Below are 27,289 nucleotides of genomic sequence, written 5' to 3'. Positions count from 1 at the left end.
AAAAAAAAAAAAAAAAAAAAAAAAAAGCAGGCTGGTGGTCACCAGGTGCTAAAAGGGAGGGGAATGGGAAGTAACCGCTTAATGGTCATGGGGTTTTATTTTAGAGTGATGAAATGTTTTGGAATTAGAGGTGGTGGTTGCACAACATATGAATGTACTAAATACCACTGAATTGTTTATTTAAAATGTTTAGTTTTATGTTATGTGAATTTCACCCTCAATTTAAAAACACTTGGACTTCCCTGGTGGCGCAGTGGTTAAGAATCTGCCTGCCAACGCAGGGGACACGGGTTCGAGCCCTGGTGGGGGAAGATCCCACATGCCTCAGAGCAACTAAGCCCGTGTGCCACAACTACTGAGCTTGCGTGCCACAACTACTGAAGTCCGCACACCTACAGCCTGTGCTCCACAACAAGAGAAGCCACTGCAATGAGAAGCCCCGCGCACTGCAACGAGGAGTAGCCCCCGCTCGCCGCAACTAGAGAAAGCCCGTGTGCAGCAACAAAGACCCAACACAGCCAAATAAATAGGTGAATAAATTAATTAATTAATTAAAAATTTTTAATTAAAAAGAAAATGAAAACTCTTGTACACGAATATTCAAAGCAGTATTATTCATAACAGCCAAAAAGTAGAAACTACTCAAATGTCCATCAACTGATGAAAGGATAAATAAAATATAGTATATCCATACAATGAAATCTTATTCGACAATAAAAAGGATTGAAGTACTGGGTACATGCTACGACATGGATGAACCATGAAACATATGCTAAATAAAAGTCAGTCACAAAAGGCCACATACAGTAGTGTGTAATTCCATTTACATGAAATGTCCATAATAGGCAAATCCATAGAGACAGAAAGTAGAGAGTAGTTGCCTAGTGCTTAGGGGTTAGGGAGAAATGAAGACATGGGGAGGGACTGCTAACGACTGCGGGGGAAGGGGCAAAGGGTGTCTTTTAGGATGATGAAAATGTTCTATAATTGATTGGAGTGATGGTTGCCCTCTTCAGATATTAAAAAACATTGAATTGGGGCTTCCCTGGTGGCGCAGTGGTTGAGAGTCCGCCTGCCGATGCAGGGGACACGGGTTCGTGCCCCGGTCCGGGAAGATCCCACATGCCACGGAGCGGCTGGGCCCGTGAGCCATGGCCACTGAGACTGCGCGTCCAGAGCCTGTGCTCCGCAACGGGAGAGGCCACAACAGGCCCGCGTACCGCAAAAAAAAAAAAAAAAAAAAAAACCATCGAATTGTACACTTTAAATAATTAAATTGTTAGTATATGAATATCTTGATAAAGCTGTTACTTTAAAAATGTGTTGTTGGAAAAGCTAAAGCTGGTCCTTTGTTTAAAAAAAATAATAACAATAGACATACCTCTGGCAAGATCGACCTAGAAAAAAAAAGACATAAACTATGTTAGAAGTGGAAAAGGTCATAAATCAACTATAGCTGAGATTAGAAACCATTATAAGACAAACTATGAAGAAGACTTGCTGAACAAAAGAAAAAAAAATGAGCATTTCCTCAATAAATAAATTACAAAGGGAAAAAGAAAACCAGCAGGGGAAACTACAGATTAAAAAATGTAAGTCAAATGAGTGAGTTTGGACTCAAACAAACTACAAAAGGGTGGGAACATTAAGAGATGATTAGAAGTCTGAACACTGGTATTTTATATTAGGAAATTATTCATTTGGTGTGCTAATATGAGGCTATTTTTTAAAGTCGTCTTTAACAGTACATATGGAACTATTTACATGTGAAATGATATCTCTGGAGTTTGTCTCAAAATAATACATGAGAGGCAGAAGTGGGGAGAGGTATAGATAAAGCTAAAGTTAGGGGATGGGAAATGGGTTTATGATACTCTTTTTTCTCCTTATGCATGTTTGACATTTTCCATAATCAAAGCGCTTCAGACTGTTCTTTGTTAATACATTTGTAAACAGTCTAAGTGGACAATTTCCTGAAATATATAATGTATGTGTATACATATATACAATTTATCAAAATTAAATCAAAGAAGTAGAAAACCTAAATAAACTCTTACCAAATTGATGAAAAAAAAAATTTGTTGTTGGGAATTCCCTGGCGGTCCAGGAGTTAGGACTCTGCACTTTCACTGTTGAGGGCGTGGGTTTGATTCCTGGTGGAGGGAGGAACTAAGCTCCCACATGCCGTCTGGCACGGCCAAAACAAAACAAAGTTAAAAAAAAGTCAAACAGACGAAGTGAAGCTTGAGGATGAGCAAATGGGGAACGCTTAGGTGTGGGTGAGGGGGCGGGACGTTCCTGGACCCGCTCTTACAGCACTCAGCTGCTGGGATCAGCAGAGAAACCTTGAGTGCATTCACTCAGTCATCCATTCATTCAGTTCATATTTACTGAGTCCATTAAGTGCCAGATACTTGGGATACAAGGGTGGTGAGATTAGCACTATGATCCCTGCCCCACAGTTGGGAGGAGGAGATTATCAGATAATAAACAAATGTATAACATTAGCCCGTGTGCTCAGGCCAGTACCTGTCTACCACCAGTGACTGATGGGTTTATGAACAGCAGTTGGTATGAGAGTAGGAGGAGAAGCCCTGAGAAAATGCCTGAGGGATCTTCCGTGATTTTGACCTTGCTCCTGTGGAAGTTAAGAAAAAGAGGGTGGAGATGGAGAAGAATGAGACTGGAGTGGTTCTGGGCCTGGAGGAAAGGCCCAGGAGTTCTCCCCACCCCACCATTCCCAGAGGCCTTGCAGAACCCAGGTGCTAGGGAGAGAAGCCAGAAAGTCTCTTAGAAACTGGACCAAGCAAGTAGGGAATAGGTCTGAGGACGGAACAGGGACCCAGTTCACAGAAGAAGGAAACTCAGTGAGCCCATCGCAAATGACTCTAGAGCATTAGATCATTCGTTTGCTCAGTCATTCGCTCTCCAGGTAGAAACTGAGGCTCGTTCTGGGGCAAGCCCTGTGGTCAGACTGAAGAGGTAGCCAGGGGACTTCCCTGCTGGCACAGTGGCTACGATTCCATGCCCCCAATGCAGGGGGCCCAGGTTCAATCCCTGGTCAGGGAACTAGATCCCACATGCATGCCGCAACTGAGAGTTTGCATGCCACAACTAAGGAGCCCACCTTCTGCAATTAAGACCTGGTGCAAGCAAATAAATAAATAAATATATTTTTTAAAAAAGGTAGCCGGGCAACTGCAGAGCAGAGCCATGCGGCCGACAGCAGGGCACGTGGGGGCTGAGTGAGCACCCAGAGGGGCCAAACCCAGCCTGGAAGCCCGGCAGTTCTTTTGTCAGGGAGACACCCGAGCTGAGGAACCTGGAGAAAGATCGGCCCTCAACAGGGTGAGGGAAGGTCTGGGAACTTGGTGGGCAAGGGATAAAGCAAAATTAGCTGGGTATCAACACTTCTTGGCTGGTCTAGACCCATGAAAAGAACACCTCAAAGGGGAATTCCCTGGCGGTGCAGTGGTTAGGAATCTGCACTCCCACTGCAGGAGCCCTGGGTTCAATCCCTAGTCGGGAACGCAAGCCGCGAGGCCATAAAAACCAAAAAGAATATCTCAAGGTATAAGAGAGGAACTGAAGGGCAGATGGCCTCTGTGTTGAGAGAAGGAAGATCCAAGGGGCAGGTTAGGGCCTCAATCCTCAAACAGGACTACCCTTGCTGCATCCTGGGTCCAGGGCCCGTGCACTGGCCCACAGTCACTTGGTCACTCCAAATCCCATTCCTGCCTCCCCTCTCTCCACCTGGCCATTTCTCCTGTGCCTTTCAGCACTGAGGTCTGGCTTCACCTCCAGCCCATGCCATCCTGACACTCCCAGGCTAACTTGAATGGCATCTTCTCTGTTCATGGCCCCTGTGCTCACTCCTACCCATCACCTGTCCTACAGACAATATGTCTGTCTCCCTCTCCAGACGCTGAGCTCTGTGTGAGCAGGGTAGTCCCCACACCCACCACAGAACCTGACACGTGGCTAGCTCTGAATGTTTATAGAATGAATAAATAAATGAGTGAATGAATGAGGAGGGGCAGCAATCTGAGCCCGAGAGAAACTGCCAGATGCTCAGCGGGAATCAAGAAGAAAGAGGGTTTTAAGACCAGTGAGGGGGGCTTCCCTGGTGGTGCAGTGGTTAAGAATCCGCCTGCCAATGCAGGGACACAGGTTCGAGCCCTGGCCTGGGAAGATCCCACATGCCACGAAGCAACTAAGCCCGTGCACCACAACTACTGAGCCTGAGCTCTAGAGCCCATGAGACATAACTACTATGCCCACGTGCCACAACTACTGAAGCCTGTGCGCCTAGAGCCCGTGCTCCGCAACAAGAGAAGACACAATGAGAAGCCCGCTCACTGCAACAAAGAGTAGTAGCCCCCGCTCGCCACAACTAAAGAAAGCCCGTGCACAGCAATGAAGACCCAACACAGCCATAAATAAATAAATTTATTAAAAAAAAAACCAAAACACCAGTGAGGGGACCTTCCTGGTGGTTCAGTAGTTAAGACTTCCACTGCAGGGGGCGGCAGATCTGCCGGGAGAAGGTGGGTGAGAAGTTCTGCAAGAAGATCACCAACATTGTAGAGGTGATGAACCAGCACGAGGACACGTCCAAGATGTCCTCACAGTCGGAGGTGGACAACGTGTGTGACACAGGTTTGCGGGACGTGCAGCCCTACCTCTACAAGATCTCCTTCCAAATCACTGACACCCTGGGCTCCTCCGTCACCAACACCATGCGCAGGCTCATCAAAGACACCCTGGCCCTCTAGGCCTCACTGGGGCCTTGGGCACTCCTTGATGACTTGCGGACCTTGGCTTCTGGGAATCGTACTGTTAGGCCCTTGGGGCTCTGAAACCCACTCTGGGTCCTTGATGAGACTTGGAAGGGCCACCCCTGGCTTCCTGTTGTGTGGTTGCCAGTCTCTGGTCATCCTCGTCACCTTCACTGACGGTCAAGTGCGGCCTACACTGTCTCTCCGCACCCCTGGTGGGGGTCCCTTTCCTACACTGTACAGAGGAGCCATCACTAGGATGGGAAATAAAGTTGAGAATGTGGAAAAAAAAAAAAAGACTTCCACTGCAGGGGGCATGCATTCAATCCCTGGTTGGGGAACTAAGATCCTGCATGCCATGTGGCATGGAAAAAAAAGACCAGTGAGATGTGGCAGGTGGGTGAAATGGGTGAAGGGGGTCAAAGGTACAAACTTCCAATTATAAAGTAAAAAGTCCTGAGGATGTAATGTACAGCATTGTGACTATGCCTAATTACACTATATTGTATGCTTGAAAGTTGCTAAGAGTAGAGCTTCAAAGTTCTCATCACAGGAAGAAGGAAAAATTGTAACTATGTGTGGTAATGGATGATAACTAGATATAGTGTGATAAGGATGTTAACTAGATAGAGTGTGATAATCATTTTGCAATCTATACATATATCAAATCACTATGTTGCACATCTGAAACAAATATAATATTATATGTCAATTATATCTCAAAAACAAAACGAAATCAAAAACAGTGAGATGTGAGTTGAAGTTAGAGATTAAAGAGTCTACTCAGGGCACACATCAGAGCCACCTTGTCCTGACCTGCCAGGAAACAGGTCCAAGACCTGCATGCCCTTCTCTCTCCTGTGTTCACCTCTCCTCGTCTTTACGATGCTCGGTTCAGCTTAAAATAACTGACTCTTCTTGGCACTGGTGCCCCCAATTTGTTCTTTGAAGGAAAAGGGGACTGGGCAACTCAGAGATGAGTGGGACTCACGAACTCCTAGTTTCACAAAGGGGAAACCAGCTTTAGAGATGGAAGTTGGACAAGAAAGAAGTTTCCCCGCCGTGCGATGCAGGGGACGTGGGTTGGATCCTTGGTCTGGGACATAAGATCTCACATTCCAGAGGCGCAACTAAGCCCTCGCGCCACAACTACTGAGCTCGCACGCCTCAACTGGAGCCCACGTGCCGCAAACTACAGAGCCCACGCGCTCTGGAACCCGCGTGCCACAGCTAGAGAAGAGAAAACCCGCACGCCACAACTAGAGAGAAGCCCGCTTGCCACAATGAAAGATCCGGCATGCCTCAATGGATATCCCGCGTGCCGCAACTAAGACCCGATGCAGCCTTAATTAATTAATTAATTAAATTTAATTTAAAAAAGAAAGAAAGAGGATTCCCCCTGCTTGAGGCCCATCTCCTGCCTGTTTAGAGAGGAGGGAGTCTCCCCTCCTGCCAACCCTGAAGAGGAAGTTCCTCAAGTCTGCCCTGCAGTTCATCTGCGTAGCCCATCTTAGGGGCTACTTGGGCTCCCCAGACTGAGCTGTAATGTCAGAGTTTGATCTGACCAAACTACCCCCACTGTCTTCTGCAGCCTGCCAGGGAGGACTAAATCCTCACCAAAGGGGTTAGTCCTCTGAGAAGAGTCAATTCCGCCGAGAAGAACCCAGTAAAGCGCTTTAGACATCATTCAGGCGTCTCTGGATTCAGGACAGGATTTTTGCCTGGATTTGAGGCCTGCGGGATTTAGGTTCCAACCTCCCCATCCCAGCTGTTCCTCGCCAGAGCCTCTGCAGGCCTCCTGCACCTCCCAACACAGTCATGCCCTTCCCCCTCCTGGGCCACTCACACTGTGTAGCTTTTGAAACCGAGCAGGACCCTGTGGGGCTCCTGGGCATGGAAGCCTTTCTGTCCCCTGTTTCTTGTTTGTAGGGAACAGACTCCAGCCTCCATGACCTTCCCTGGGTTCCAAACGGCAGATTCAAACAGTTGCTCCTCGGGAAGGGAGAGGATGCAGACAGAGACAAGGGAGAGGCAGCCAAGAAACCACCTGAGGCAACATTAAAGGAACCAGAGAAGTCAATCAGGATTAGGAAAGCAGGGACTTCCCTGGTCCAGTGGTTAAGACTCCTGCAGAGGGCGCAGGTTCAATCCCTGGTCGGGGAACTAAGATCCCGCATGCCAAGCCAAAAAAAAAAAAAAATTAGGAGACCACCTGAGACAAGATGAAAGGAGTGCAAGCCCTGCACACACTCTAATCTTATCAGCAACCCCACACTTGATCCATTGCTATAAAAACTCCTCACCAATTCCCCATGGGTTGGGACACACAATTCTGAGAGGCATGAGCCCGCTGTGTCCCCCTTTGCCTGGCAAAGCAATAAGGCTATTCTTTTCTACTTCACCCAAAACTCTGTCTCCGAGATTCAATTCGGTACATCACTTTGGCCCAGTCACTTAGCCTCTCTGGGACTATCTCCTCATCTGTGACAATAGAGAGTTCAACACTTACTTCATAGGGAGCTCAGCCTGACCTAGGGCTGTAACTCCCATCTGCGCGGGGCTCCAGCCTCAACTTTCTCCTGAGCCGCAGACGCATCCCTCAAACTGCCTGCCTGAGCGCTCTTCTTGGATGTTTCAAACAAGCCCCAAACCAAGCCCCTGACTATGTTCCTCTTCCCAGGGTTTCTCGTGGAAATAAATAGCATCAGCATCTGCCCACGTTCAAGCTAAAACCCTAGATTCCGTGATTCCTTTTCTCTCACCGCCACATCCAGTCCACCATCAAGCCCTGCAGACACTACTTCCAAAATGTACTTCAAACGCGTCCATTTCTCTCCATCCTCACGGCCCCATCACCTCTGCCTCCCTCCAGTTTATTTTCCCCAGAGCAGCCAAGTAATATTTTTAAAATGTAAGTCAAGTAGGGGAGGCTGTGCATGCATGGGTGCACAGGGTATACGAGAAATCTCTGTATCATCCACTTAATTTTGCTGTGAATCTAAAACTGCTTTAAAAAATAAAGTTTTGGGAATTCCCTGGTGGTCCAGGGGTTAGGACTCGGTGCTTTCACTGTCGAGGGCGCAGGTTGGACCCCTGGTCAGGGAACTAAGATCCCGCAAGCCATGCAGTGTGGCCAAAAAAATTTTTTTTAATTAAAAAAAATAAAGTTTATTAAAAAATAATAAATTAGACCATATCACTCATTCCCCCTTTTAAAACCCTTGAAAAGGGACTTCCCTGGTGGCGCAGTGGTTAAGAACCCGCCTGCCAGTGCTAGGGGACAGGGGTTCGAGCCCTGGTCTGGGAAGATCCCACATGCCACGGAGCAACTAAGTCTGTGCGCCACAACTACCAAGCCTGCGCTCTAGAGCCTGTGAGCCACAATTACTGAGCCTGTGTGCTGCACCTACTGAAGCCTGCATGCCTAGAGCCTGTGCTCTGATACAAGAGAAGTCACTGCAATGAGAAGCCCGCGCACCGCAACGAAGACCCAACGCAGCCAAATAAATTAATTTATTAATTTATTTTAAATTTTAAATAAAAATAAAACCCTTCAGAGACTTCCCATCACTCTTAGGATAAAATCCAGGTTCCAAAGCGTTGGCTAATCTGGCCCTGCCTATCTCATCCTCCACCTTGTTCACTAAACATTTTCCTCTGATAGGCTCATGTCTTTTCTGCGTCAGGGCCTTTGCATTAATTTTTTTTTCATGTGCCTGGAACTCTCTTCCCTAATCCCAACACTTGGCTGTCTTCTTCTCATCCTTCAGGTCACAGCATAAACTGTGACACACCTCCCAGCAGCATCTTCCTGGTGGCCTAATTCTAGATTATCCCCTTACAGCCTCCTATTCTACACACCACACCAATCTGTGCATTTCCTTTGATTACATCTGTTATTATCATGTATATCTGTTGACTTATTTCATCACCTCCTTTACTAGACTGTAAGTGGTGTGAGGGCAGGGAGTGTCTTATTCACCACCGAATAAGTGTCTTCCCAGCACCTTTTATAACACCTTGGCGCACAGAAAGTGCTCACTAAATGCTTGTTGAGGAAATAAATGAACAGGCATATTTTATTGTAAACCACCTGAATTATTTTTATTTGTTTATGTATTTATTTATTGGCTGCACTGCCCGGCTTATGAGATCTTAGTTCCCTGACCAGGGATCGAACCCAGTCTCTCTGCAGTGGAAGTCCAGAGTCCTAAGCACTGGAGCGCCAGGGAATTCCCCACCTGAACTATTTTTAGAAGACACACAGAGTTGCTAAGGAGCGCTCTGGTGATCATTCCATCCACGCTGCCTTCCCCACCACATGGTCGGAGGAAGGTACTCCATAAATGTCAGTGAAGTTAATTCAAACAGGGAATCCCTGGAACTTTGAGAACGGATTTAGTATCATGGAAGTTGAGGTTGAAAGAGAGCGTTGTGTAACAGTGCTGTCTGCTAGAACTTTCTGTGACGACAGATCTGTACTGAGAAAAAAAAGCATTTTAGAAAGATCTTTCTGGCTTTCTTCTTTCATTCAGTCAACTCTTTACTGGCCACTTACCAGATGCCAGGTACAGTTTTAGATGCTTAGAATACAGCAGTGAAGAAGCCAGCCAAGAACCCAAGCTTATATACATTAAAAACAAGAAACTATCAGGTACTGATAAATACTACAGTGAAAATAAAGGCAGGGTTAGGACAGAATGACTGGGAGGCTATTTTGCTTGTGGGGTGCTTCGTGAAAAGTGGATGGGAGGGGGGCAATTTTGGAGGATGCAGGTGAGAAATGCTGAGAGCATGAAACAGGTAAGCACAGCAGAGTGCATATCACCACAGCCAGATATACTGGAGCCCTTTCCCGAGACAGGGGACCCTGGAGAGTTCCAGGTGGCAGCTGGGCATCACAGATCTGGAGCTCGGGAGGGTGGTCTGGGCTAGCGGCATAGACTGGGGAGTCATCTGTGTTTGGGTTGTTTATTGGTTTCCTAGGGCTGCTGCAACAAAGTGTCACAAACTTGGTGCTGAAAACTACAGAAGCTTGTTCTTACAGTTCTATAGGATAGAAGTCTGAAATCAAGATGTTGGCAGTGCTGCCCTCTCTTCCAAGTTTTGAAAAGAGGATCCTTCCTTGCCTCTTGCAGCTTCTGGTAGCCCAGGCACTCCTTGGATTGCAGCTATGGCACTGGCGTCTCTGCTGTCATCACATGGCATTGTCCCTATGTGTCTGTCTTTACGTGGTAGTTTCCTCTTATAAGGACACCAGTCATATGGATTAGGGCCCAGCCCAATGACTTCATCTTGATTTCATTTCATCTGCAAGGACCTTATTTCCAAATAAGGTCACATTCACAGGTACCAGGGGTTGGGGTTTCAACGTATATTTTGGGGGACACAATTCTACCTGTAACAGGTCATAGCTGAAGCAGTGGAAGTGGACAAGTTCCCCAAAGGTAACAGAGTCAGAACAGAAGAACTGGGGACTCTAGCAAATAAAAGCTTGAGGAGCCCACGAAGAAGTCTGAGAAGGAGATGGTCTCCAGTTACATCTGTCACATAGACGGAGGTGGAGGAACAAGGGTAAAAAAAGGGTCCATTGAACTAAGTGACAGGGCAGATGTCAGTGTCTTTCCTCATGCCCCTCCCCCCTCCCAAGGGAAGAAGCAGAGCCTGGGTGATGGAAACAGTCTTTTAAGAAATGTAGTTTCAAAGGCTGGTATAATAGGATGGATAAACAACAAGGTCCTACTGTAGAGCACAAAGAACTATATTCACTATCCTGTGATAAACCATAATGGAAAAGAATATGAAAAAGAATGTATACAAGTCACTTTTCTATACAGCAGTAATTAACACAACATCGTAATTCAACTATACTTCAATAAAAAATAAATTAAAAAAATTAGTTTCGAAGGAAAAGCCTGACATATGGAAAGTACTAGAGGGAATGTGGGGGTCAAAGGATTGTTGGGGAAGATAGGAAAGTATAGTCCCAGCACAGTGGAAGGAGGTTGGCGACTTAGAAGATGGGCTCTGGGGGACATCCCTGGTGGTCCAGTGGCTAAGTCTCTGAGCTCCCAACGCAGGGGGCCCGGGTTCGATCCCTGGTCAGGGAACTAGATCCCACATGCCGTAGCTAAGAGTTCACATGCCACAACGAAGATCCCGCGTGCCACAACGAAGACCCGGTGCAGCCAAAATAAATAAATAAGTAAATATTAAAAAAGAAAGAAGATGGCCTCTGGAGTTGGGCTGGTCTGCACTGGATTCTCAGCTTGGCTTGTTCAAGAGCTGTGTGATTTTAAGATGGTTGCTTAACTTCACTATTCCTCTGTTTTGTTATCTGGAAAATGGGGATAATTATACTAGTATCCACTTCTCAGGGCTGCTGGAAGGAGTAAATGACTGAAGACATTTAAAGTGTTTAACACAGCATGTGGCACATACTTAGTGCTCAATAAATATTGACTCTTACTGCAATTAGGTTAAAAAAATACAAGGAGGAGGTTTCAAGAAGGAGGCAGTAAGTAATATCAGATATAGTAGGTAGGACAGGACGTAGAGGGCAGAGAAAAGGTCAAGGATTTGGCGGAGTGCTAGCAGAACCTGGAAAAGGAGAGGGCAGAGCTAACAGTAGCTAAAGAGCAAATGGGGCAAGAGAGGGAGGGGCTGTAGGTATGGAACACTCTCTTGGTAGCAGCTGAGAAATAAGAGAGCAGGTATTAGCAGACAGAAGAAGCAATAGACCTTGATTTGGGCAGCAAGGAGAAAGTTAGAGGCGGAAGTCGCTGGTAGTGTTTGGTACTAAGGGTAAAGCGAGGCAACAGCATCTTGTAAATCTTTCACATATCTCAGTTTGATACCATAAATCTTCACCTTTGCTGTGCTGAGCCTGGGCATCCAGGGGAAGCTGTTCTACAAAGGAGGAATGGGCACTAAGGAATGATTGTGGGTAAGTGGCGACATACCTCAGCATGGGAGGGGGAAAAAGAGGAGCCTGGATGAGGACTTACGTTTCAGAAGCCTGAGAAGCAATTGGCTAGAGGATGTCTGGCTCAGAGTCTGCTAGAAGGTGGGAAAGACTCAGGGCTGGAGACACACGGGTTTAAGAGCCATCAATAGCAGATGGTCACCAAAACCAGGGGAATGGATAAAATTACCTATAGAAGGGGGGTGACAAGACAGTCCAGGAAAGATTGAGGCTGGTGGAGAACAAGCCACAGAAGGAGAGGTATCAGGGCATGGGGGAAGGTGAAGCTGTGGAAGCTTTGGCAGGACCACTTCTGCAGATGGAGTTGAAAGAGAACCCAAAACCAGGCCCCAAATGTCTCAGTTAAGAAGAGGGTGTGGACCATTGGTGAAGCCATCTCAGTGGAGTGGTGGGGACAGAAACCAGGTTTGGGTTGGTGGGGTGTGAAAGAAAGATGAGGAAGTAGAGACAGTAGAGACTTTCTTCAGGAAGTTTTGTGTTAAGTTGATGGAGAGGTATAGAGCAAGAGTTAGGAGGTAGGGGTTTTGTTTTATTTATTTATTTATTTATAACAGTGAACAAGATAGGCCAGATTGCAGGTGGGCAGGAAATGACAGAAAGAGAGGGACAGTAAGAGGAGGAAGGCTTTTCACAAGAATGCCTGGAGCCCTTGTTATCTATAGTACTTAAAAATATTTAAATAGGGACTTCCCTGGCAGTCCAGTGGTTAAGAATTTGGGCTTCCACTGCAGGTGGCACGGGTTCGATCCCTGGTGGGAGAACTAAGATCCCGTATGCCTTGTGGGGGGTGTGTGAGTGTGTGTGTGTGTGTGTGTGTGTGTGTGTGTGTGTGTGAAATTAAATAACCAGAAAATTACATGCACAAACCCTTCAACTGAACAGGGATATTAATTGCAAATCTCTGTGGCATCTGCTACTTCTTATCCATGGGGATAGAGAGTATGTAACTGTTGTATGTCTAAGTATTGTTTCATGTCTCGGTGCTGTCGGCCAAATGTACTTTTCCTGCAGCACCCTTGATCTCCTGACATATTTTTAATTTTACTACAAATAGGGCTCACCCTTTCTGTTAGCTTCCTCTCTCTCACCTTCTAACCTTACAGTTAACCAGTCCACACCTGAGCTCCCTCTGTACCTTCCACGCGATTCTTTGGTTGCCGGGGTCACACTGTGAGTTACCTTGCTTGCCTCCCCCCAGCCTTGGTCTCATGCTTCTCGAATTCCTTGAGCTCAGGGCTGGATACAGGTAAGTTGGTCCTTAATAGTCTAAAAGAGGGTGGTCATTTCTTTATCCTTCACGGCCTCGCCTTGATTTAGTTGTTTTCGCATCTTTTCTCTTTTTCTGGTGCCTGATGCCCCGGGAAACAGAATCTTCAACTGCGAAAGGGTGGGAGCGGCGGGGCTAGCGGGGTACCGGTGGAAGGAGAGAGAGGAAGCCGGGGCGGGCGGCCTCCCGAAGAGGCCGGCAGAGGGCGCGCCGGCACCGGGATTGGCAGCGGCCGCCGTCTGGAAAGCGGACGCTGGCCTGGCGGGGGACTTCGGGGCTGCGGAAGCGCACGTGGGGCCGGGCAGAGCCTGGGGGCACGTGTGCTGCCCGGGGGCGTGCTATCCCTGCTAAAAATACGCGTCCTGCCCGGGTCGGGGAGACGGCCCTCGGCGGGAGCGGCTTCTGGAGCCGCATCTTTCTGGGAGAGAGATAGCGTCTCCCGGGCCGGACACCTGGACTCCCGAGAAACCCGGGGCAAGCCTCGCACAGGGCCTCAGTTTTTTCATCTGTGGAATGGGGACCATTCATTTGCTCAAGCAATATTACGTGCCAGTGTTATGCCAGGCACTGTTCCAGGAGTCAGGCATAACTACACGGTTTTTGCTGTGGAGTTCACGGCTTAAGAGTTTCGGAGTGGGCAGGAATAGTATAAATAAGCAATTTCATATTTCAAAAATGCCATGAGAAAAGTAAAGAAGTGATAGTGAGGAGTGAAATGTAAGCTGATACTTGAAGCCAAGTCACCCTGAGAGACATGGAGGCAGACGAAACTGCCTTGAGTCCGAAGAGCCTGGCCAGTTGGATAAAAGGAAGAAGGCGGAGGGAGCAGCCAGGGAGAGGGCGAGGAGCTGGAGACGGAGGCCCCACCTAGCCGGAGACCAAAGCGCCCAGCACTGTGGACCCTGAAACTGATCTCGGGTGGAAAACATCAGAACGGCGGTGGTTTGTGCGGAGGTTGGACCTGCCCGGAAGGGGCTCGAGGGAACCTCCCAGAGCGAGGGAAAAACACCTTGATTAAGGTGTTGATTACAAGGATGAACACGTTTATCAAAACTCAGCGAAGAGTTGTGCACTTTGCTGTATGTAAATTATACCTCAAAAACAAACTAAAGTGTGAGTCCTCGGCTTGTGAGAGCAACCGTGAGCTGGGAAAGTCTGGCTGGCCGCGCGGGCTGATCCCGCAGGCCAGGGTGTGTGGGTCATCCTCTAGGGAGAGGGTCGGGCGGGCTGGGAGAAAGCAACCACACCTGGCGCTGTGCGGGCAAGCGTGGCCTCGAGAGTGGAAGCGAGCGGTGCCGCTCACAGCCGGGACCGAGGCTGCGGGCTCAGGCCCCCCGCCCGGGTCGTCAGAGGCAACCTTGGAGCTGCGCCCCCCGCCCCGCCCCGCCCTTCGTGCAGAGGCCAGGTGGCGGTTGGGGCGCGACCAGCCCGTTTGATTTCCCGCGGCCGGTGGAAAGGGGCGGGGGGAAGGGAAAGAGGCCGTCGGCCAATGGGTTGGGCTGTGGTGGGTCACGTGACGGCAACGGGGCGGGGCCCAGGTGTACTTACAAGGCTGCGGGCGGGGGCCTCGGCCTCCTCGCCAAGTTCAGGAGGCGGGGCCGGCGTGCTGGCCTGGGGGGGTAGCTTCGCTAGGATTGGCCTGTGGCCGGGAGGCGGGGCCTGCGCGCGCCGCGGCTGCGGGCTCCGATTGGCCTTGGCTCAGGGCCCGCTGCCGGCGTGCAGGCGAGGCTCGGGGCGCGAGGACCAAGCCTGGCAGTGGGTTCGCGAGCCAGGGGGAGGGGCCGGGCCGGTGGCGGCGGAGGAGGAGGAGGTGGCGGCGGGGGCCGGTACTGGGCCCGGCGGGATGAGCGAGGCGGAGGCGGCAGTGGTGGCGACAGCGGCCCCCGCGGCCACGGTGCCCGCGACGGCGGCAGGGGTGGTAGCGGTGGTGGTTCCGGTGCCCGCAGGGGAGTCGCAGAAAGCAGGCAGCGGGGCGGGCGGAGTCGGAGCCGCAGCCTCCTCGGGCCCCGCTGCTGGGACCCCCTCGGCGCCGGGCCCCCGCACCCCTGGCAACCCAGCGACGGCGGCCTCGGGGACCCCCGCGCCCCCGGCCCGGAGTCAGGCGGACAAGCCGGTGCTGGGTGAGGGGCGGGGCGCGCGCCAGGGCTGCTCTAAGGGGGTCGGCGGGCTGGGGGAGGGGCATCGTGGACCCCGGTGGGGTCCGGAAAGCCGAAGGCCGGTTTGGCTCGAGACTCAAAGAACTAGCTAGGCTGAGGCCAGCGGACCGAAGTGGGTTCCCCTGGTGGGAAATCCTGCAGTTATTGGGCGGGAGGGCGTGGTTAGTCTGGTAGGGTCTGGCCACGCCCCCGGGGCGGGAGACTTTTGGCCTTGATGACTCGAGTTAGTGTTAGGTAAATCTCTGGGACCAGGAAGCAAGTGCACTAGTGACCCTTACACTGGGAGGGCTAGAGAGACCCTCAGTTATGACCTGAGGGCGGAAGTTCGTGGACCAGGTGAGTACCCGGTTCTAGGTGAAGGGCCTTGATTTGTAGGATGTGAGGAACGTGCCTTAGAATCGGAAGTTTTGAAAGCCTGAGCCCCCCTGTATGGGCGCTTCCATTTACGTAGTGGAACTGGGGTAAGAATGCCTTGAAGCTACTGGGTGAAACCTGGTTGGCGTGAAGTTACGCTTAATAGGTAATAGGGAGGTAGACTAGATTTTGGAGTGTCTCAAAACTGAGTCGAACTCCATCTCTTTCCCCATCTTACTGTCCCCACTGCATCCCTGCCTGGCAGCAATCCAAGTCCTGGGCACTGTCAAATGGTTCAACGTGCGGAATGGTTACGGATTCATCAACAGGTATCTGACGAACCCAGGGAGGGGGTGGAATGGGTGCCTTCCAAACTGGCCTGTGGGACTGGACACCTTTCCAGCCTCATCCCTACCCCTACCAAGGCACATGGTTGCAATGTCCAGCTGACGCTGATTGAAAGTCTTTAACCACAGCACAGATGTGGGCAAGACGAAGCCGCCTCCACATCTTCAAGGGCAGCAGAGGATTAATGATCTAAGAAGTTGGCATCCCTGGTTCTGACCCTCCCAAGCCTGTCTGGGTCACCTTCTGGTTTAGTTTGCCGCCGCCTTTGTGGCAGAATGTACCTGCTCTCTGTGCCTCCGGGCTGGAATCCTCACTCATTTCCTGTTTAGGGCAGCACACTTAGCACTCTCATAACTCATCTCCCTAACGGAGCTGTTAGCTCGTTGAATCAATCCCCCACCTGATGGGACTGCGTCCGGTGGGGGTTGGGGAAGGGAGGCGCCAGCACAGCCCGAGGCTGCTGCTTTCCTTCAGTTCCGCAGCCCCTCCCACCCACCGACCCACCCCCGCCCCCGCCCTGGGCGGGGCGTAGTGGCGGATTCTGAGCGGAGCCAGGTCTCTCCCAGAGGGCCTTCCCCAGCCCAGGCACCCTGCCGAGCCCAGACCTCCTGGGAGGTCCCAGTTCCCTCTTAGCAGGCTGACCTTTGTGCAGATCTAACTGCTTTAAAGCTAGAACACTTGTTCTAGGGAAGGGTCCCTCTCTAATTCTGGAAATGAGGACTCCTGGGAGATTCTGAGGGAAGACCTCCCCCCTCCCCCATTGGGGTGCTAGGATAAACTGGGGTGATAGGCAAGGTCGTGACAGATCGAATGTTCTCTCTCATCCTTGATTTCTTGGTGTGTTGAGAGGGGGCCTGGGGTTCACCTCCAGGCTGAGAACACAGTTTTGTGGCTGTTTGGAGCAAGTTCTTGACCCATTTTCCCCTCCTCAAACGTGTTCTGCACCTCAACTCCCGTCCCCACTTTCTCCCTCCTTGACTATAGAAGGAAGGAAACCGAGTGGAATTTTCCACCCGTGATGTGGGTTGGGGAAGAGGGGTTGTTGGCTGGGGACAGTTATACCCAGCACCACCAGGTTCTAAGGTGCCCTGGGGTAGAGGGTGGAGTGCTCAGCAGGTGAAATCTGGCCCAGCTCCTTCAAGGTGCCTTTGCCTCCCCCCACAGCCCTTTCCTCGTGAAGCCCAGGTTTTTCATGGAGGTTTTAGGGATATTTGCTTCATACCAGCTTCAGGGGGCCCCCGCTGGCTCTTGTCTCACTCCCTGGGCCCTGTTTCACCCCAAGCTGCCGTGGAAGGTGGAGAGGATGGGGCCACAAGTCTTAGGAATGGCAGCTAGGGAGGCTTCAGTGGAGGTGAGCGCCTTACCAAAGTCACCCCCTAACAACCCATCCTGTCCTGCAGGAATGACACCAAGGAGGATGTCTTTGTTCACCAGGTAAGAGCTAGGTTGACTTTCTGAGGGGAGGAACCCGCCCTCTTTGATGGCTTTTGCCCTTATCCTTAGCAGCACAGATCATGTTTCTCCAGCTTTCATCTCCTACCCGGAAATAGTTCCCCCATCCACCCGCCTCAGGTGCCTGTATTAACTGCATTGGCCCCACTTGTGTTGGGTTGTCTCTGTAAGAAACGTACCTGTTGCCCTCTGGGCATGGCACGCTCACTACCTACTGGGACCTGTGAACACCCTTAGAATGAATTACAGGCGGTGTCCAAGGGAAAGGACACAGGCTTGCGCTACTTGGGTGCAGTGGTTCTCAAAGTGTGGTCCCTGCAACAGCAGCATCACCTGACATCCAAATTCTCAGGCCCACCTCAGTCCTAGCGAATCAATCAGGCTTGGGGGAGGGACCAGCAGCCTGTTTTTACAAGCTCTCCAGGTGTTTGTGATGCACGCACAGTTTGAGAACCACTGCTTTGGTGGAGAGCGCTCTCAGTGGGATTGAGGTAAGAAGCACAGTACGTTTTACCCACTTTGCAACTTAAGACTCTCTCAGCTTTTTGTTTTGCTTTTGAGTTCATGTTTCTTGCCTCCCTTCTTGAAATCCTTGAGGGGTGGGGGAGGAGGGAGTGTGTTCTGGGGACCATGGTGAACTGCACAGTTGTTTGAAAGCCGCTAGTTTGTGGCTTTTCCCCCGCTAAACTTTGACTGCCTTCTCCTTGCTCCACCCTCCAGCCCCAGCCCACAAGTATTCAATAAAATTTTGAAAAGAATGAAATTGGGTGGTGGACCCAGCAGGGGCGCAAGAGACTCCCGGCTGGCTGTCCTCACCTTTCTCCTGGCCTTTCCCTAACCAGACAGCTATTAAAAGAAACAACCCGAGGAAGTTTCTGCGCAGCGTTGGAGATGGGGAGACTGTGGAGTTCGATGTCGTGGAAGGAGAGAAGGTTCGAGGGCTGCGGTGGGATGGAGAGCCCACCAAGCCGTGGGAGGGTGGCCTGGAAGTCCCCTGAGGCTCTGGCCTCCTCAGGCCAGCTCCTCCTCTGGCCGAGCGGCCCAGGCTGTAGGACCAGGACTGTGTCCTCACGCAGACCTTGTCATCCTTAACGTTCTGGCCACTCCAAGGGATGTCCTAAAGAACGTGTCGCTGTCACCAGTCAGCAGTATCTGGGTTTCTTTGTATAGTTCACCAAATACTCCCATGCCTGTTCTCCACGCGGGGCCCGTGCCCACATTCTCCTCTCAGAATCAGCCCTCCCGGAGACAGACACCTACTGCCAGCCCTCTTTCTCCCTCCCCACCCCACCTCCAGGCTAAACCTCAAGAGGGTCCAGTGGCAGCTATTTCAAAAGGACCAGTTGCAGATGTGGTCCCTCCTAGAAGGGTCCAAACACCTGCCACTCTTTCTCTGGGGAGGGTGGAAAGAAGTAGAAGTTATAGGACCTGGAGGAAAGCTGGAAAGGGGCATTTAGCTGGAAGGATGGGAAGACAATGATTCAGGCAAGACTGGGAAGGTTGCGCACTGGTTTTTGGAGCAGGTTCTTACCCGTTCCTCCCCACCTCCCCCTGCAGGGCGCAGAAGCTGCTAATGTAACTGGGCCCGGCGGGGTGCCAGTGAAGGGCAGCCGCTATGCCCCCAACCGACGTAGGTTCCGCCGATTCATCCCCCGGCCCCGCCCAGCTGCCCCGCCACCCATGGTGGCAGAGGCTCCATCGGGCCGGACAGAACTAGGCAGCGAAGGGGAGCGTGCTGAAGACTCCGGGCAGCGGCCCAGACGACGGCGCCCACCGCCCTTCTTCTACCGACGGCGCTTTGTGCGAGGCCCTCGGCCCCCCAACCAGCAGCCGCCCATAGAGGTGAGGGGAACTGGGAACGTGGGAACCAGCTGCGAGAGTTGGTGAGGCTGGAGACCAGAGTCCCCAGACGAAGCAGAATGGTGGCCTGGGAAGAGCTGCAGACGCCTGGACAGCTGGTGCCACCCGGCTCACCCGGGCCTTTGTGTGTTCCCAGGGCACTGATGGGGCAGAACCCAAAGAGAGAGCCCCGTTGGAGGGGGACCAACAGCAGGGAGATGAGCGGGTACCCCCACCCAGATTCCGGCCCAGGTACCGAAGGTAAGACTCCCTGTCCTGGGCTCTGTCTTCCCCTTTGCCAGCCAGTATGGGGACAGGAGGATGGGAAGGGGATGGCCCTGAAGCCAGTGGTCATGAGGGCTGGGTAGCTGAGCAATTACTGCTGAGGTGCCCAGGGGTTAGCAGGCACTGCTGGGGTGGGGTGGGGACGGAGAGGCAGCCTGGTCCACCTCTGCTGGGTGGCCCTGGGAGGGAGGGACGTGGTCCACACAGGGCTCCTGTCCCTTCAGGGTCCCTACTTTTCTCCCCAGGCCTTTCCACCCCAGGCCACCCCAGCAGCCCACCACAGAAAGTGGGGATGGCGAGACCAAGCCCAGCCAAGGCCCCACTGACGGTTCCCGGCCTGAGCCCCAGCGCTCACGAAACCGCCCCTACTTCCAGCGGAGACGTCAGCAGCCCCCTGGACCCGGGCGGCCCACAGCCCCAGAGGTGAGGACCTTGGACTGTCCATGTGTGGCAGGGGAGAATGAAGGAAAAGGCTGTGGCCAACTTGCCTGTCTCCCTTCTTCCCCCACTTCTGTCTTCTTTTCCTTTCCCTTCCCTCTCTTTGTCCCCCTCCTCCTGGCCTTGCTCCCACCCACCCTGTTTCACGCAGCCTGACACCCAAGAGACAGTGCTGCTGGGTCCACGCCTGGCGGGCACCCCAACCCACCAGGAAACCCCAGCAGAGGCGGTCGAGCCCACGTCACCCCCTGCAGACTCCCTCTCAGCTCTGCTGGGAGCCCCAGCACCAGCCTGTGGATGTTAACTGGGGGAGGAACGGGAAGAGAAAAGGTGGGAGGAGGTTGAAGTTGGGGGCTCCAAAGGACAAGAGGGTCTCAGTCGGCCACCCTTGTTCTCTCTAGACCTCGGCCCCCATCAACAGTGGGGACCCCCCAACTGGCATACCGGAGTGATTCCAACTCGAAGGACACCCAGAGCCACCATCTGGTGAGTGGCAGGCCCAGGACAGGTACCAAGAGGGTGGGGATGGGGCTGGGTGGTGATAAGCTGCTGGTCGTGATTTTTCGGTCTCTCTTCCTCTCAGGTATCTGCCAGTTTTTCCAACTGACCTGGATCCTACCCAGCACCTCCCTCCCCGCTTTCCCACAATTCATGACATCGAAACACCAGCTTTTCCCCTTTTTCCTGGAGACTCAGGAGGGCCAAAGCAACAGCCTTTGGCTTTTTTTTCTCTCCCTGACCAAGGGTTAAAGGAAGGGATCCATCCTTATAGTTCAGAGTCACCAACTCCCTCCCCTAAATCAGGCTGAGAAGGAACCAGCCAGCTCTCACCTCCTCCTGGTTGTTTTTCTTTCCCCTCCCAGTTTATTTTTTGTTTCCCCACTACCCCCTACCTCTGAAGCCATTTTATGAACCGTCATGTGCCACCTGAGCCTCCAGTAAAAACAAAAACAGGCTTTCCTGTTGTCTTGGTCTCTGCCTCTTTTCTGTTCAGAGCCTCGCTGGTAATTACTGTAGAGGGGGCGGCGGCAGGGCCTGCGCTCAGATCCTGTGCCCACGTTTCTAGCTGTACAGCTCTGCAGAAGTGCCTTCATCCCTGTGAAGTTGACTTTTCCCATCTGTGAAACGGGGCTAATGCCTCGCTGGCAGAATGAGTGTTTCCTGAAGTGCCGAGAGCAGCGTCTGGCACCTGCAGCGTCACCTTACCGAGCATTTACTACCGTTAAGGAAAGCAGTGACTACAACTCTTGAGGTGGCGGGGGGTGAGTGAGTGACAGCATCCAGAGGGTTCTGCGGCCTCGAGCTGAGGCAGGATGGAGAGGAGATGGGGGTTGGGGTGGCTATGGTCCCTGCCTCAGCCCATCCCGGAGTGTCTTCGCATGACAGGACGCTCATCTCATACAGTAACTTTATATACGGATCTCTATATATATACATTTAGTACAACAGACCTTCAGTTTCTTCTCCCTGCCCCTTCTTTTCCAAACATATACAAAAATATCTGAAGGCTCCTCCCAGCCCAGTGTTCACAGGCAGCCTTTCAAATCCCTCTTTCCCTTAGTTGGTCAAAAGCCTTTGGGTACAACACCCTCCCGGTATGGGAGAGGAGGAAAGAGCTGGGGCCCCCATCTGGCAGCCTTGGGGAGCAGCTGGGGTGGGGCCCGGAACCCTGAGTCTAGAGAGGCGCCTGCTGTCCCTTCCTCTCCCCACGTGTGGACGTGTGTTCCCTCTCACCCCAGAAGCCCGAGCAAGAGGACTGAGCCTGCAGTGAGAGAGGTGAGGTTAGACCTTGGGAGGGGTGCGTCCTTTGCCCTGGAGGGGACAAGACAGACCCCCCCCCCTTTCACCCAGAGTCTGTGGCAAGAATTCAGAGAAAGTGCCAGAGTGGGAGGAGTCCAAGGTGGCAGGAACTGGATATCTCTTCTCCAGTCCTGCTCTTGGCTTCAGTTCACGCCCACCGGAAAGTCAGTCTTAGAGCCTCTCCTCCCTATAATCCCCCTACTCTGGCCGGGGCGGAAGTATCCTGGAGCTGGGGCGGGGTGCGGATGGGCTACAGAGGAAGGAGGGGATGAGAAGGGAGAATGGCCCACCCCACGGCCACAGCCTAACCACAACACAAATAATCCAAGAGTCACACGAGGGGAATGAGGGGGGTGCTCAGACCACCCTTCCCTCCAGCTTCCCAATTCCACCAGGCTGCAGGGGGTTTCTCCACCCTGGAAGTAATGGGGAAGAGAGGGTTAAAGTGCTGCAGAGGAAAGGAGGGGGTCTCTGGGTGGGTTGAAGAACTGGCTCTCCTGCCCCTGCTTGGCCCCTCAGTCATTCTCATCTGGCCCTAAGTACTCAAGCTCTGTGCTGGGTTTCACCTCCTGCTCTAAAAGAGAGGGTGTCCGGCGGAAGGCGGCTGAGATCTGGTCAAACGTCCGGCCGCGGGTTTCAGGCACTTTTAAGAAGGTGAAGATGAAGAAGCCAAGCAGGAGGACCGCGAATAGAAGGAAGACGTAGGGACCCATAGCATCCTGGGACAAGTGGAGAAAGAGGTGTTGACAGAGGGGAGGGAACGGGTGGCCTCCGGCAAGCCAGGGACAAAAGCCTTCACAGGGATACTGCACAGAGCAGGTGGCTCCTTTGCGGGGCAATGGAAATTACCGGGAGAATTTAGTGAGAAAAGAATTCTCTGAACCCCAACTCTCCTGGTTTCTCCCTCTCTTACCATCCTGAGTCACTGAAGTCAGAGTGGATTCCCGGCCATTTGCAGTATTAATATGAAGTTTGTAATATTACTCCTAGTCTAAGTAAGTTATGCCACTAGTTTGTTCTGAAGAAACCTCTGTTGTTATCCAATCTAGGTCAGTTCCCTTCTTTGATTCTGGTGGAACAGGTGGTCTTCAGGACCCACGTGGTCCACCAAAGTGACCCCCAGACCAGCACTCTATGGGCGGGGGAAAGGGGGAAATGCTGACTGGAAAGCAACTGGGCTAGTTGTGAGTGTGAGTTGCCATCCTCTGGCTGACCATGTGGGAGATGGGGACCGGGCAGGGGACCTACCGCAACATACTGGAAACCCATGCCAATGATGAAGTTGCACGTCCAGTTGGAGAAACCAGCCACAGCCATGGCTGCTGGGCGGGGTCCCTGGCTGAAGAGCTCGGCCACGATGAACCAGGGGATGGGGCCAGGGCCAATCTCAAAGAAGGCCACAAAGCCAAAGATGGCCACGATGGAGACATAGCTCATGGCTGGAACCCGCTCCTGGGGGCCAGGCAGGGAGGGTGGAGAATTCAAGTCAGGTCTTTCTGGATCTTCCTTTGCCCTCAACCCAGCAAACTGGCATCTACCCCTACCAGCTGCTCACGGGGGGCTGGCCACCCTTGGTTAGAATAGGTCCTCGAGCATTTGACATTCAGCTGGCCACCCTTTGCCAATTCAGGGCAGAGGAACATGTGGTCTCCCAGCTCTTATGACTGCGGATTCCCACTTGGTTCTAGAGCTGGGTCCTTAGGAATTATTGGTCCTGAGGCTTGACAGGGGCTCTCCTCCCTGGCTGCCAGGATTGTGCTACAGCTTCCACCCAGAGGAGGAAGTGCAGCCTGGGTCCCTCGGCAGCACGGTCCTGGCATACGGCCTGGCCTCAGGATCAAAGGCATGTATGTTGAGGCATGGCCCTGGCTGCCCACAGAGCCCCTTGGGGCAGTTCCCCTGGCTTGGGCCACAGGTCCCCTTCCCTCTCCCTAGGCCTCACCAGCAGAAGCAGAGCCACGGTCATCAAGATGGCACAGCCACACATGCCTGCCAGGCCTAGGAGTTGGAGGGTCCGGCGCCCAGCCCGTTCCACCAAGAACACCTGAGGGGAGAGTCAGGGCTTGCAAGGGGCCTTTAAGGCTTGGGAAGTGGGAGGGGTTAGGTGGGTGGGGCCAACCAAGAGCTGGATCTCCAGGAAGCCCAGGGTTGTGAAACCAATGGTGGGGGCCCTTCCAGAGGTAAGTAGTTACCGAGACCAAGGTGAAGACCGTGTTGACCACACCAGCTCCGATGGTGGCGTAGGCTGGTTGCCCTACCCCCGCCGTCTCGAAGATGCTGGTTGAATAATAGAAAACCTAGAGGTGGGCGAGAAGAAAAGGGGATGGCAGGGATGTGTCCCTCCCTCCCTTGCAGCCACTCCAAGCTGGACTGACCCTGAATTTTAACGGAGGGGGCTTGCTCCCTTCTTCCCTCCTCTCAGGCTCTTCCCTGACCCTTGCCCTTCCTGGAGGCTGCTGCATACGTACTGCGTTGATGCCCGACAGCTGCTGGCTCAGCTGCAGCACAATTGCAATGACGAGGGGTTGCCGGTGGATGTGGCTGCCCAGGAGCTGGAGCAGGGACAGTGGCCGCTCATGCTCCAGCTTCCGCTTCTCCTCCTTCAGCTCAGCCAGCTCTTCGGACACGTCGGCCCAGCCTGTCAGGCGCTTCAAACCTGGAGGTGAGTAGGGTCAGGTCTGAGAGGGAAGGGAGGGGGCCTGGGAGGAGGACAGGCACCAGCAAGACGGCACGGGAGCTCACTCTTTCTGGCGGGCCCCTCCAGGTTCCGGATGATGTACAGGTAGCGGGGGCTTTCTGGGCAGAAGGGCAGCAGGACCAGCTGCAGGAGGGCAGGCAGCATAGTGATGCCCAGGAGAAGTGGCCATAGGGTAGCAGTGCCCAGTATGGACTCCAAGCCCAGCACCTGTGGCAGAAGGGTGGGAGCCGTTCAGCCTGTCCCCAGAGCCCCACCCCAACCCCCTTCCCAGCCTCCCATGAGGCCAGGTCCAGTCACCTGGGCAATCAGGATGCCAGTGACGATGGCCAGTTGGTTGAGTGTCCCCAAGGCGCCCCGCAGGTGAGTGGGGGCGATCTCCCCCACGTACATGGGCACCAGCCCCGACGTCAGCCCTGGGCAGAGGGAAGGAGAGAGCTTCTGAGGGCAGCTGCCCACTCTGACCCCCAAGCCCAGGGAGAGTGAAGGAGAGCAAGGCACTGGGCGGGACCACAGTGCCCGCGGGTACCTGAGTAGGCGCCAATGAGGAACCGTCCAAGAATGAGCAACTCGTAGGAGGCAGCCGCCTTGGCCAGGCCCATGAGGGCGCCCCCTAGCACTGCCAGGGCATTGTTGAACAGCATTGCCCTCTTCCTGGCAGGCAAAGAGTGGGGCTGTGAGAGTTAGGGCATTGGTACTCTGGCTCCCTTCCTGTTTTCCCTTGCCCTCCAGCCTCATACCTTCCCAACCACTGAGAGATGACTCCAATCAGGAAGGAGGAGATCATGCCGCCCACAGAGAAGATGGCCACGGAGAGAGCCCAGAGCATGGTGAGGGTGCCTGGTGGGATGGAGCCGGGTCCCTCAGGCCCCTGCCTCCCCAGCCACGTCTCATTGTAGCTCTGTTCAATCACCTAGGGGACAGCACAGGAATTATTCCCTGCAGACTCCTCCCTCTCTGCTCACTCCTGACACCCCCTGCCTTGTCTGGGCCCCCCACTCTGCCGGCTGTAGCCCCTCACCTTCTGGGGGGCATTAATGACCCCGATGTTGTAGCCAAACTGCAGGGAGCCGAGCACAGCGGAGAATACGGCGAGGACCAGGGTCCCAGTGACTCGTTGCTGGGGGTGCTCCCCATCCTGGGCAGGCGGAAGCAGAGAGGAGGCATATCACATGGAATCATGGCATCTTTCCTTCCTCAAGGGGCCCAGGCCCAGCAGGAGCCTTGAGATGCTGGGTTCCATCCAACATGTTGGGCGAGGGAAAGTGGGCCATATTAGGAGTCGCTTGAAGATCTCAACGTAAACAAGAGCAGGAAGAACCCGAGAGTACCAGGGCATGGAGGAGAAACTGATGTTTGAGTCCAGTAGGCAGAGAAATGTTTGAGGACCTGGGTCTCACAATTCCTCTGTGACCTTGGGACAGGCTTGGGCTTAAAAGACCTGAGTTCAGATTTGTGTGACCTTGGGTAAGTCACTGCCCCACTCTGAACTGGGGAGATAGGGGTGATGTTGCCTAATTTGCCTACCTGTCAGTGAAAGTGTGAAAATCAAAATCAAACGTTAACAGTGTCCCCAACAGTGCTGGTTTTATAAAGTGACAAGTGCATTATCGTCATCAGCCTCTGTCCTCTCCCCTCCCATCTGGGGGTTCTCTCCGCGGGCTCCTGGAAGCCCCCAACAGGCTCAAGAAAGCCATTTCCCAAAAGGACATCGCGGTCATTCCTCCTGGCCTATGGCCTTCTCTGTCTCCGCCCCGGCCTCCCTTCCCCCTCTAAGCTGCGACGAAGGGCAGGGGGCCATGCTGGCTTTTGCCTGGGAGAGCCTTGCCCAGGGGATGGGGGCGGGAAGGTGGTATGAGGTGCGGTAGCGGTGGTGGCTGATCGCTGGCGGCACAGACTGTCTCCAAACGGAAACCTGAGCTGGGGGAGGAAGGGCTGACACTCCCCTCTACCCCTCCACCAACCGTGGGGCGAGGGAAAGTTCAGCGTCCTGGAGGACTGACAGGGGGGGGGGGGGGGGTGGGCCTACGGAGAACCTCCGGTCCTCGAAAAGTTGCGGGCGAGCCGAGACAGACGGACAGCTGCTGAAGGGCAAGACCCGCCTGGACCTGCTTTCTTGAGGGCAGAGTGTCCACGATCCCGGCGCAACTCGCCGCCAACTAGAGAAGGGGGCGAACCCTGGACTCGCAGAATCCAGCCGCTGTCCTAGCCCCCGAATAATCCCCCAGACGCACTCTGCCTCTTGGAGGGACTGGAATCCGACCGTCACGGGTTGTCCAGCCCGGGTATAAATAGCCAGTCCCCCCCCCCCACCCCCTGCGTCTGCGCAAGGACCGCCCCCTAGCTGACCCCAACCGCGACCCCAGCCCGAGAAAAGCGGGACCCGTGTCCGCGTCCCGCCCCCGCATGCCAAACCCTACTTCGGAGCCGATCTGTTGGAAGCCCGACGGCATCTTGTCTTAGAAACTGGAGATGCACGAGCTGCCGTAGATGAGAGGGAGGCGACTGGGGGTCTGCGGCCCTAGCCTTGGCGGGCAGAGGGAGCGGGGGCGTTGGGGGTCGCGGAGCTTTGTGCGGAGGGCGAGCCTGGCGGGACCCACAGCCACAAGCCGAGGAGCCAGAGAGCAGCTCCCGGGGATCTGGCTGAGCCTGGCCGGCGGGGGAAAGACCCGAAGAGCAGCCCCGGCGGTTCCCCAGGGCCACGCCTTTCACAGCACCCATTGGCCGGGAGCCCGCACACCCCAGAAGGCCACGCCCCTCCCTGAGGCTGAGAGTTTGGCACCTGCTGTAGGGTAGGCCAGCGAGGCCACGCCCGTCAGCGAGCCGGGCGAGACACGCCCCGCGGGTTCCCGCCGGCCTACGTCCCGGAAGTTTTGAAAAGGGGGTCCTGGG

The 27,289-nt window shown here is 53.3% G+C and overlaps 2 protein-coding genes across 3 annotated transcripts; one reads left to right on the top strand and one right to left on the bottom strand.

The window, feature by feature from the left end:
• The first annotated feature begins 14,784 nt into the window (after positions 1 to 14,784).
• Positions 14,785 to 20,869, top strand: YBX2 (Y-box binding protein 2). 2 transcript variants are annotated; one of them, XR_003438021.1, is made up of 9 exons: positions 14,785 to 15,150; positions 15,806 to 15,869; positions 17,289 to 17,322; positions 18,183 to 18,272; positions 18,898 to 19,182; positions 19,337 to 19,440; positions 19,710 to 19,887; positions 20,054 to 20,388; positions 20,486 to 20,867. XR_003438021.1 is itself a non-coding variant. In XM_027130839.1 (9 exons), exons 1-8 carry the CDS (start codon positions 14,874 to 14,876, stop codon positions 20,352 to 20,354), a joined length of 1,083 nt encoding a protein of 360 aa, XP_026986640.1. In that variant the 5' UTR covers positions 14,788 to 14,873; the 3' UTR covers positions 20,355 to 20,388; positions 20,486 to 20,869. The 2 variants fall into 2 exon arrangements, 1 of the variants encoding a protein (XP_026986640.1); XM_027130839.1 differs by having other exon boundaries at positions 14,788 to 15,150; positions 20,304 to 20,388; positions 20,486 to 20,869.
• A 453-nt stretch (positions 20,870 to 21,322) lies between these two features.
• On the bottom strand, positions 21,323 to 27,038 carry SLC2A4 (solute carrier family 2 member 4). Its single transcript, XM_027130838.1, has 11 exons — positions 26,818 to 27,038; positions 25,419 to 25,535; positions 25,138 to 25,310; positions 24,927 to 25,051; positions 24,698 to 24,813; positions 24,445 to 24,607; positions 24,171 to 24,358; positions 23,895 to 23,999; positions 23,645 to 23,746; positions 22,951 to 23,154; positions 21,323 to 22,421 (listed from the first exon to the last, which is right to left on the bottom strand). Exons 1-11 carry the CDS (start codon positions 26,848 to 26,850, stop codon positions 22,218 to 22,220), a joined length of 1,530 nt encoding a protein of 509 aa, XP_026986639.1. The 5' UTR covers positions 26,851 to 27,038; the 3' UTR covers positions 21,323 to 22,217.
• Between the last annotated feature and the right edge of the window lie 251 nt (positions 27,039 to 27,289).

The sequence above is a fragment of the Aethalodelphis obliquidens genome, unplaced genomic scaffold (assembly GCF_003676395.1).
Source record: "Aethalodelphis obliquidens isolate GAN/ISIS:26980383/991018 unplaced genomic scaffold, ASM367639v1 scaffold38, whole genome shotgun sequence".
In the NCBI taxonomy this organism is placed as follows: domain Eukaryota; kingdom Metazoa; phylum Chordata; class Mammalia; order Artiodactyla; family Delphinidae; genus Aethalodelphis; species Aethalodelphis obliquidens.
Note: the sequence above shows the minus strand (reverse complement) of the source record. Positions and strands in the feature narration are given on the sequence as shown.

Coding starts and splice junctions, on each gene's coding strand:
- YBX2 (XM_027130839.1), top strand. CDS start 14,874: ATGAGCGAGGCGGAGGCGGCAGTGGTGGCGACAGCGGCCCCCGCGGCC. Junction 17,323..18,182: donor AGGATGTCTTTGTTCACCAG/GTAAGAGCTAGG, acceptor TTCCCTAACCAG/ACAGCTATTAAAAGAAACAA. Junction 19,183..19,336: donor ACCAGCAGCCGCCCATAGAG/GTGAGGGGAACT, acceptor GTGTGTTCCCAG/GGCACTGATGGGGCAGAACC.
- SLC2A4 (XM_027130838.1), bottom strand. CDS start 26,850: ATGCCGTCGGGCTTCCAACAGATCGGCTCCGAA. Junction 24,814..24,926: donor CCTCATTGGCGCCTACTCAG/GTACCCGCGGGC, acceptor CCCTCTGCCCAG/GGCTGACGTCGGGGCTGGTG. Junction 24,608..24,697: donor CTGGCATCCTGATTGCCCAG/GTGACTGGACCT, acceptor CTTCTGCCACAG/GTGCTGGGCTTGGAGTCCAT.